Source organism: Thalia democratica, chromosome 6 (genome assembly GCF_965202585.1).
Source record: "Thalia democratica chromosome 6, ktThaDemo2.hap1.1, whole genome shotgun sequence".
NCBI classification, from domain to species: domain Eukaryota; kingdom Metazoa; phylum Chordata; class Thaliacea; order Salpida; family Salpidae; genus Thalia; species Thalia democratica.
Genome location: NC_139170.1, coordinates 20,690,276 through 20,701,343, shown reverse-complemented (window position 1 = coordinate 20,701,343; position 11,068 = coordinate 20,690,276). Strand labels below are relative to the sequence as shown.

General features: G+C 26.7%; 1 protein-coding gene across 1 annotated transcript; it reads right to left on the bottom strand.

Moving 5' to 3' along the window:
- Positions 1-8,150: 8,150 nt before the first annotated feature.
- On the bottom strand, positions 8,151-10,308 carry LOC145838567 (dehydrogenase/reductase SDR family member 11-like). Its single transcript, XM_082946185.1, has 4 exons — positions 10,176-10,308; positions 9,671-9,892; positions 8,960-9,240; positions 8,151-8,571 (listed from the first exon to the last, which is right to left on the bottom strand). The coding sequence occupies exons 1-4, from the start codon at positions 10,269-10,271 to the stop codon at positions 8,424-8,426; spliced, it is 747 nt and encodes a 248-aa protein (XP_082802311.1). The 5' UTR covers positions 10,272-10,308; the 3' UTR covers positions 8,151-8,423.
- Positions 10,309-11,068: the final 760 nt, after the last annotated feature.

Below are 11,068 nucleotides of genomic sequence, written 5' to 3'. Positions count from 1 at the left end.
GGTCCGAGCCAGTTAGTTTGGAAAGACTTTGTTTTCCGCGATCAGCTTCTTTCAGTTTTATATACTTAGGTTATTGTGATTTTAATATAATATATAGAAAATTAGTCAAGCGAAACAGACTAATTAAACTTTAGTTAATCAATCTTTTTTTGTAAAAATACAGGTACATACAGCAGTTCATCAAAAAGTTATTAAGTTTTCATCTTTATTATAACCATTATTTAATTTACTTTTGATACAAGTTTGGAAAAGTTTTGGAGAAGAAAATATTTTTTTAGTTCCATTATGACAAATTTAGGGAGATATGATTTGGTTCTTCTTATAAATAAATAAATAAAACATTAGAAACAGGGTTTACACACGGACAGGATAATTCAGGATAGTTTTGTAAATTTAAGAACTTTTAAAATTTCAGAAAATATATATTCTAGATTTTAATTTAAGTAAGATTTAGTCGAATTTAATTTCTTATAACTCAATTTTTTATAACCATGCTGTTTGATAAAAACTTAAGTTTTAAAAAATAAGAAAAACATTTCAAAGTATTTGATAAAACTCAAGATGACTTAGTAAAGTTCCATTGTCAAAAAGATTTGCAACCCTGTAGAAATATAAGATTATTCATATTATTTTTAAATAATCAATTTCTAACAGTTAGATAGTTTATTTCTCCTTAATAAAAAATGTCAATTGCATGGAAATTGTCAACGTAAGTGAGGAAGACCCTTGTTATGCAATTTGCAGTCTTTGCAATAAAGGTAATGCTAATTCGTACAGCACTTCTTCTTTACTAAAGCATTTGAAATCAAATCATTTGAGGCTAGAAAATCGTCATCCAATAAAGCAGTCAGCGATAGTTCGTCTCTAAATTCAAAACAAAAAAAAAATAACAGCAATGAAACAAACTAGTATTGAGAGTTATCGCCCTGTGAAACAATGGAAAATAAACAATGAAAAGCAGTAAAAATTCATTAAAAAAAATTAATGCTATGGACAACCAACCATTTTGATTTACTAGCGAACAAGGTTCCATAGACTTGTTGGCTGCTGTAGAGTCAGGTTAATCGATTCAGAGCACTAAGTACTTCACTTATACAATGCTTCCTTAGACTTATGAAAGTTCGAAGATAAAAATACAAACTGAGTTATCAGAAGCTTCGTTTTGTCATTTACAAGTGATATATGGGCAAATTCGAAGAAAAAAAACGTCATATCTTTCTTTAACAGTACATTAGTTAAATGAAAGCTTTAAGTACAAACACCGAGCTTTGCACTGCAAGGAAATAGAAAGTTCTCACACTGGATTTAATATTTGTGAAAACATAATGCTTGAAAGTTGGGGTATTAATGTAAATCGCATTCTCGTTTTTCTGCGCGACAATGCATTTAACGTGAAGGCTGGTATGTTGATGTTAGAATCCTCTTTAGCAACCTGTTTCATTCACACGCTTAAGCTGATAATTAAAGATTCACTGTTTTTAGAAAGTAAAATAAGTGTGTTAATAGCCAAGGCCCGTCAAACTATTGGCCACTTTAGCCAATTTTCTACAGCGTGAAGAAACTAAAAGAAATAAATCTAGGTCACTTGAGGTTCATCAGTGTAATTGCAAAAAGCCTTGTTACTTGTGCAAGATGTTGAAACTCAACCTACCTAACGCTGAAAAAATTAGAAAAACTAAAAACAAATGTCCGGAACTACGTGGCTAACAACAAATTTAAACTCGAAAATAGTCTTACAGTTGATGAATGGAAACATGTTAGCTTCCTTAATGAACTGCTTGAACACTTTACATAGTAACGCAGAAAGAAGTAAAAACAATACATTACTGTCAAGTGTAATCCCGCATGCAGTAGAACTAAAAAAAGTTTTTTCAATCATAAAGCTAATAGTCCACCAGGTCTAGATCAAAGTAGTTCTACAACCTTGGCAGAAAATATAGAAGAGGCTTTCGAAGAATGTTTTATACTACTAATAACAGTACACGAATAATCCTCCATGATAACGACTTGTTATTAATCACAACAGCTGTTGATTCACGGTATTGACTTGATTTTTTCTCTGCTAATCTCAAACAGCAGATTGTAAGGCTACTGAAATCACAAGTAAAAAATCATAGTTGTCATGAGACTGGTCAAAGTGGTCAAGTTCCTCTAGTACCGCCTAATAAACCAAAAGCTAAAATACCTACAAATGATGTTCCTAAAGAAATTTTGTCGTTCTATTTTATATTTGAAACGTAAAGAAGTGTAAATACTCACGAAAGTTAGCAACAAGATTCAGTTGATTAGGAAATTAAGACAGAAATTAAGGCTTTTTTGGCTAAATAAAATTTATCTACTGAAGAAGTTAAAGAAGCTGAAGTCTTGTCTTTGTGGAACTTAAACAAGAAAATATACACTGGTTTTGCCAGGTTTGCAAGAAGGTATCTTTTGGCACCACCATCTTCTGTTTATTCTGAAAGGTTGTTTTTAGAAGCTGGTAACTTGTACGAACAACAGCGGAATCGGTTGCTTCCAAAAAACCGGCCAAAAACTTTTATTTCTTCATCACAAATTGAAAAAACAAGACTAGGTTTCTTTGTAGCTTAATGGCGTTGATATGAGTAAATGTTATTTACTAAATTACTTACTTTCTATATGTAAACAGTTATCAAAGAAAAATCGTAAGTAAAAGTTTATGTAAAGCCAAAAAAGTTCGTTATTTTTTTAAAGCATTTTAACATTTAATTTTCTTTTACTTCATTCAAAATTAGTCGTACAAGTACCTTGAAGTTGAACATTTAAACTGAGATTTCGTATAAGTAGATTTTTGTTTTTTTTTACAACGTTCTTTTTCCTAGTTTTCAAATAAAACATTTTGACAATAACATTGTATCTTTTTTGAATAAAATATTTGTTTTAAACAATTTTTACTAATTAATGGTATTATAATAAAACAATTTTATAAGTTTGTTCTCTATTGAAACTGCACAATCTTAATACATTTAGAGTCTGGAACCGGCCGGATTTTAAATTAGAAAAAAGGTCCGGAACCAGCCGGATCTTAAATAGTGGATCCGGTAGATCACTAATTATAAACTTGTTGAGTGATATCTCTAGTTTAGTTTATGACTAGATTAATACAATTTGATAAAATTATTTGAAAGGTTAAATGTAAACAATAAATAATTTTAAACAAAATAGTTATTGATTAAATCAAATCAATAACCATTTAAAAAAAATTCAACCATTAAAATATACTTTCTTATAATCAAAAGTTTTTCAAATGTTTAACACCTTTTAATGTGTTAATGTTTAATAACTTTTATACCATATGTAATAGTTAATGTACAATTGTTGTATCAAAGAAGTAAGGCATCTTTTTTGGTATGTAAATGCAGGTAAATTATAAAGTTATTTTTAGTTGGTAATGAAAATTTTAGAAATGTAAGTAGGGAACATAAGTTAAAACAAAAGTTTTTTATGGATACAGTCTTTAAATAATGCCAAGTAGAACATCTAAACAGTTTTTTTAGCTATTTAAGTTAGTACAACTAACTATCAATCGGACTCCAGCTTATAAAAATCAACTAAGTTTTATGATTTGAGTTATAAATTAGAAAACAACTATTTATTTTAAATAAAACATTGTAGTAAAATGCGTCAATTTTTATTAGAGTTTAACTTATTATTTAAGTATTTAATGAAACTTAATACTCAAGCTTGTTTTTATCAGTTATTAAACTAAAAATATAAAAAAAAAAGAGCATTTTTTGTAATACTTTAAGTGGCTAAGAAATTTTACAAATGCGGTGTCAAAGAAAACTTTTCTATCATTACAAATTTAATCTACAGGCACTGAGTTATTTTTTGTAAATATTTATTTAGCTGAGTAATAAAAATACTTCTTTCATGTGAAACATATTTGTTATTACACAATACAATTTTTAAATATGCATTGAGTAACACAATTTACACTAACAGCATAAAACTATTGATAATGGCAACATCTCCCATTAACAAATTTATTTATTCTAATGACATGAAACTTTTAGTATGATTTTTTAAAAACAATATCCCTCGGAAATTGAGATTATTTATGTTAATTTAAAGGCATAGTTGCCAGATTGTTATGAGAAAAACATCAAACAATTACTTAAGAGAACATTTAAAATGACGTAAAAAATTAAACGAAAAAAAAGAAGATTATAAAAATGCACTAATTAACTTAAAGATTAAATGCAGTAGATTAAGTTTTAATTTAAAATTAATAAATAATACGTTTTATGAATTAGATGAAGTATGTAATAAAGATCCTAAAACAAATAACAAAAAACAATCAGAACAAAGTGAAAAAGTAACTTGGGAAACCAGCTTTAAACAATTTATAAACTTTAACAGAAATGAACAAAGTAACAATACAGAATTATTAAGACTAACTTATAAGAGACCAAAAACACTGAGAAATATATTAATAAACAAAAATAACTTTACAAAAAAAGAAACCAACGAAACTGCTTTATGTGGAAATTTTGTAAATTATATTAAAAGTATGTCAAGTAATAATAAAACAATAAAAAATATAAAAATTTAACGACATTTAAATAGCAAAAATTATGCAACATATGCAAAAATTTATACATTAGACAAACTATGAACAGCTTTATTAAGAGGTGGAATGCCCACAGAAACATATGGAAAACAATCAAACTAAAATAAACCATGAAATAAAAGACCAATTTGCTCTAATTATACATTAGAAAAAATTGCACAAGTAAAGTATACCAGAACATATTGAAAATGCATACACAGTCCAGTTTTTAGAAAGCCCTATAAGAACTAATTTAGACTATACAGAACAATGGTGGATAGAAAAAACTGAAGCAAAAATTAATTTAAACAGTGTTTTTAAGGAATAGTTTTAATAAAAAATTCAAAATGTCATTAAAATTTATTTTTTCTTCATCAAGTACAATATTAGGGGATTTTTCTTTATTGTTTGTTGTTTATAAAAATAGTTTTTTCTTAGTTACAGTAAACAAAAATAATTTTTTAAAGTTTTGTTATCTCAGTTTCTCAAATTAAAAAAATATATCTAACTTAACTGACTAATCTCAAATACAAGTGTTCTAAAAATCTAGAAGTAAAAGTATAAAGTTTAGTATTTTAATAAAATAGTAATTTTTTGTTTTAGTTTTATTTTAAAATTTTCATTGAAAAAATCTAATTTACAGTATCTAAATTTCTCTAGTTGCTAGTATATTTTTTGTTTTCTACAGAATTGAAAATGTTTGTTTTTTGATAAACGAAAGATCTCTTCTAAGTGTGTGTACAAGACTGAGGCTGATTTTTTTGATGGTTCTTGCCATTTTTTATTTTTTTAAACTGTATTAACTATAAAAATAAAAGATTTATTCTTTTAAAAGACCGAAGTTTTCAAACTTAAAATATATGACTTCTATTAAATTGTGCTGTGTCGTAGCCTAATTTACTGGTTGTGTTGTTTAGTTTCAACTATATATTTTTTTAGACTGACTTGAAGTTTGTAATATCTTAAACATTTACTTATATCCTATAACTCAGACATTGTTTTAACCTGATAAGATGAAAAATAACAAAAATTTAATCAAAATTCCAAAAATTGATGAACTTTTAATGTAAATTATATTAAAAAAATATAATTTTGGTTAAAATTATATTAAACATGCTTTTAAAGTCAATATGTTGTTCACTAAGTGGTATTCAAACTTTGAATTGTTTTAACAATGAATTAAAAAAAAGTGTTTTGTTGCTATTTGCCCAAGACATCCGAAGAAAGATATAAAAAAACAATACTACCGGCCTATTTCAATTGTATTTTTTACAAATTGTTTTGATGTATAAAATATTTTTTTTGATTAAAATGTTAGTGTGCGTATACTCTAGTTAACCTATTAACATTATTTAAAAAAAGGTACAATACATCAAACTTGTTGTCATTAAATTAGTATGCCTAGGTAAATAGTAGAGAGCAGGTGTTTTTTACTAGTAAAAATTAGTGAGTATTTAAAATATTTTCAACATAATTGTACCCTAAAATTGTACTTTTTTTGCTTCACCATATTTTTTCTTAAATTTTTGCTACTAAGAAAAAAAAAGAATTAAAAAGTTTATAAACTGAATAAGTAGTTTAAAATTTAGTTGTTTTTAATATACATATTTAATTCTTAAGATAAAACGAAGTAAAATTAAATTCCAAAGGTGCATAGGATTTCAAAAAGTCTCAGTAATTTTTTATTAAGCAAGTTAAGTATCTTATGTATAAAATGAAATATTAAATTAATCTTATCAATTTTACATATGTTTTTTATTCGAACGACAAAAAAATACGCTCAAAATATTTTATCCAAGGACCTGTTGCACGAAAAACCTTTCGGTTATCGAGTCATAGACCACGGATACCTTTTAACGTCTTGTCCAGGACATTCATATTTACTATTTGTAAAACTCTTAGCTAACATATACTAGATACATAGTTTATTGAACGACAAAAAACGCTCAAAATATTTGGTCCTAGGACCTGTTGCACGAAGAACCTTTCGGTTATCGAGTCGTACACCACGGATAATTTCTAAATTCTTGTCCAGGATTATTAAATAATATAAAACTAAAAGTTTTGAGATTGTTTTATTTTTGTTTAAGACATAAACTTTTTACTGCTTTGTTTTTGTAGCCCTGTAGTAAAGGTTGTAATATGTAGTTATTTTGTTTGTCTCTACTTATTTTTATTAATAATACTAATAAACTAATAAATTACTAACTCCTCTTTATCACAGTTGTTTAATTACACCAACTTAAAATTTATTAAGTTTTACTTTTTAAACAAGCTATTGTTTAGATACGAAAGGTAAGTCATTATAAATCTTAAACGGTATATAGATAGATTAACTTGTGTGACAAAAAAAAAATGTTCAAATTTTTAAAGTTTACAATAAGAAATCGTTTTTTTTTTCAGAATTTAAAAAAATGTTAACGATTTTGTTTTGGCTGTGTTTTGAGCGAATATAACTACAAATTTTTGTTAAAACCTCGGAACAAACTGATATAATCTCATAAATATAAATTATTATAACTATGGGCGTTTTTAGTTAAAATTTTTTTAATGTTTTTTTTATGCGGTTATAAAAAAAACTTCTGTTGTTCAAATGTTTTTTTTTTTTAAAGGAGTAAGTAAACTAAAAGTAATTGTTAAAGTTATACCTTAGTCTGATTTTTTAAAGTTTTCCTTTTTAGTTGTTTAAAAGGTCTAGTTTATTTTAGTATGTTTTAAAATATACATTGACTGTCAAAAAGCAGATTTTTAAAATTCTTCTATTTCTTAACAAGTTGACGTAGTTTTTAAAGCCTTTTTAGTTTAATAAAGTTTTATTTTTATTATTTGTATAAATATTTAATAGTATATTTATACATTCAAAACATATACAGAACTTGAAGTTTTTTGTATAGTTAGTAGTGAACATTTATTCTTTTTTATTGTTTTTGAGTTTAATAAAAAAATATTAGTATATTAACTCTTAAGTTAGACAATATCCTTTTACAATTACAAAATCTACTAACAGTTGGTAGTGAGAATAAAGAGAGGCACATAGATATTTAATGATTTTTTAAAAACTGTAGCGCTACTTCTACTATTTTTTTTTATTTGTGCGTTTTTAACAATTTGAACGTAGTTTTTAAGTAACATAGAGCTAAGTTAACTATATAAGTTCGATTAAGATTTTAAAAACTATTATTATTTTAAAACTGTTTATCTAAAGAAAGCAAATACGATCGTTTCTTTTTTTGTAAATAAAAATTTTAAACAAATATGTTTTCACAAAAAACATAACATAAACTAATTGGAGAAGTATGCAGATAGTTTTTTCAATTCCTTTTTATTGGTTATTTATTAAATAGTAATTAAAAGTTGTTTTTTGTGTCAAACTTTTTAAAACAATGGTAAAACAAATAGTATCAAGATTCAATACATTGGGTTAAAGCTTTATGGTAGTTAAATTGGTTAAGTTAGCAAAAAACTTATCAAAATAGAATTATATTTAAAAAGCTGTCATAAAAAACCTTTATTTAGATAAATGTTATTTTCAATAGTGGTAACAAAAGAATATGCTTACTAAAGTTTTTGAACACAATTTGTTACAGATACAATTTTTATTAAATCTTAAAAAGTATATATATATATATATATATATTATTGGTTATTTATTAGATAGTAATTAAAAGTTTTTTTTTTTGTGTCAAACTTTTTAAAACAATGGTAAAACAAATAGTATATATATGTATATATATATATATATATATATATATATATGTTTCTCGGATCAGTGAAATTCTGCTTAAAAAAAAAAACAAAGTTAGCAGTTGAGCTATGACGGCATCAACCTCAAATTGCAGCGGACACTCGAGGGCTAACAGTTGGGCCTGATTATGACGTCATGAACATCCATCTGTAGCGGACACTCGAGAGCGTACATGACGGTGTCTGCCACCTGTTCGGCCTTCAGCCAACCTCGTTCATCTGTCACCTTCTTCACGTTCTCCTCGGTTTTCAACAAGCTTTTAAAAGAAAGAGTTCGGTTTAAACAAAGTATGATAAGAATTTTGAAAAACCTAAGTAATAAGAGTTGAGTAAAAAACAAAATATTATTCTTATAAAAAGTTTTGAAGTTTCGAAAAATCTAGTTATTTTTTGATAGAAATTGTTCATTAAAAACTTTATAATCTGCTAAGAATTTGTAAACTTTGAAAAAATATAAGTTCTTTTTTATAACTTAACGTATTAACAAATCAGTAGTTTGCGAGAAAAATTAATTGTGTTAGTTTGATCAACACTTAAAAAAATGTAAAAACATTTCAAAACAATTTATCAAAAAAATTAAATTACATAAGATTTACAAAAACCTAAAATATTTTTTCATATTATACTGTACCAATAAATCAGTACTTTGTAAGAAAAGGAGTCTTTATCGCGTCGGGAGAGATCGAAGTTACCCTGATCTTGCTCTTCTTCGCCCGTAGCTCCTGCCTCAAACCCTCTGCTAAACACGTGACCGCGAACTTGGTTGACGAGTAAAACACGGCCAGGTTTAGAACGTTGTGACCCGCCACGCTGTTCAGCATGACAACGTGGCCGTCACTGACACCCGATTGTTCCATTAGCTTGCAGGCTTCTTGCGTGCACATGCTTAGACCCAAGACGTTCACTTCGTACATGGTTCGCCACTCCTGTGTGAATGTTTTAGTGGTTTCAAATGTTTTATTTAGACTAAACAGTCTATGGTACATAGTACGCCACTCCTGTGTGTGCAAACTTGCTCAATACTTTTCCCATTTTTGCTTAGCTCGAATATCTAATTGGATTTAAAGTTGTTTATTTACTTTAAAAGTAACATAGCTTTGCGTGTTTTATGAATATAAGTGATTTTTTTATATTTTGATCAGTCCAAATGTTTGATTTTAGATTGATTTGTGCGCTTTTTAAATTAACATAGCCACTCATGTAATTGTGTTGCTCAATACTTTGCTCAGTGTTATTTGGCTTAAAAGGTAGTTTCTATCTTTAAATAGTTTATGAATTTTAAAAACCAACACAGTTTAGCGTACTTATTTACAAAAACTAAAACCTCATCAAATTAAAACTGCTTCTACTTGTTACCTTGAAATCACCAGACAGCAGTGGGGCCGCGTGCGCAATTCCCGCGTTGTTCACGCAAATATGGACTTTTCCGAACTTCTCCTTGACGAAAGCGAATAGCGCGCGAACCTGGTCTTCTTTTGTGATGTCACACTTGAACGCGTGCATCTTCCCAGGTCCCTGCTCGTTTATCCGGTCAGCCGTGCTTTTCAACCTCTCCTCGGTTCTCGCACATCCAATTACCTATAAATTTACTTATTTAATTTTTCAAGTTTGTTTTAAGCACGCAATATTCGTTTTTTGTCTTTATTTTTTTAATTTTTTTTTAAACCGGGTTTCAACTAAACGGCTCATCAGTTACGAAAAGTATTATTAAATATAAGTAAAAGAAGTTTTTTTTTGTTTAAGTTGATTTAAAGTTTATTCTGAAAACTAAATATTGCGTACTTTTTAATAGTACAGAACTCTATTGTTTCTACTTTCAATCTGAAAGCTTAACAAATTGACATTATCTAAAATTAATTACTTGAACACCAGCTTTTACAAGTCTCAATGTAATTTGTTCACCAACTCCAATACTGGCCCCAGTTACAACTGCTATCTTGCCTTTCAAATCAGTCATTTTTTGTAGTTTATTAATTTAAAAAAATGTTCTACTTTGTTTTCAAAGGTTTAGAATTAAAAAAAAACAACTAAACGTTTATTTATAAATTTCTATTTCCTAAAACCTTCTGGTAATTGTTTACTTTGAAAAATTTCGCAAAGTATAAAATTTATTTTCTAGTTTTTATATTCTGTAGATGTAAACATAAAGTATGTTTTTATTTTTTCTGTAGCTTTTGAAATGAATTTAGAGTTCATTGAATTTTTTTATTAATAACACAATAAATTAAACAAAAATTAAATGTATTAAAAAATTATACTTTTTTCATAAAAAAAATCATTTAAGTTTTATAAACTTATAATTGAACTTCATGCTAATTAAGACCTTGCCTAAAATAAAAACTTTATCTTTTTATCGTTTGTTTTGTTTGTTAGAGTTGAAAACTCTGAATTCTAAAAATTATTTCTTTACCTCATATTAGGTTTTAAAAGCATGTTGTGTACGACTCAATAACTGAAAGGTTTTTAGACCAAATTTTTGAGCGATTTTCTCTTATCGGCGATAAACAATACATATGCAATTTTTTTAATGAATCTTTTTTTTACTAATTTTTAGCCTTGTGTATATAAAATATTTTGTACCATAAAAATTTGTTTAGTCTCTCAGAATGAACAACTTTCATAAATACTTTTCTAAGCAAAAAATGAAATTATTTAAAATATGTATAGTTAAAAAAATCATACAAAACTATAAAAATGATTTACTTTAACAACTAAAACTACAGAATATTTGAAAAACACATTTAAAACAACTAT

Coding starts and splice junctions, on each gene's coding strand:
- LOC145838567 (XM_082946185.1), bottom strand. CDS start 10,271: ATGACTGATTTGAAAGGCAAGATAGCAGTTGTAACTGGGGCCAGTATT. Junction 9,241..9,670: donor TGCTGTCTGGTGATTTCAAG/GTAACAAGTAGA, acceptor ACATTCACACAG/GAGTGGCGAACCATGTACGA. Junction 8,572..8,959: donor AAGACTCCTTTTCTTACAAA/GTACTGATTTAT, acceptor TTCTTTTAAAAG/CTTGTTGAAAACCGAGGAGA.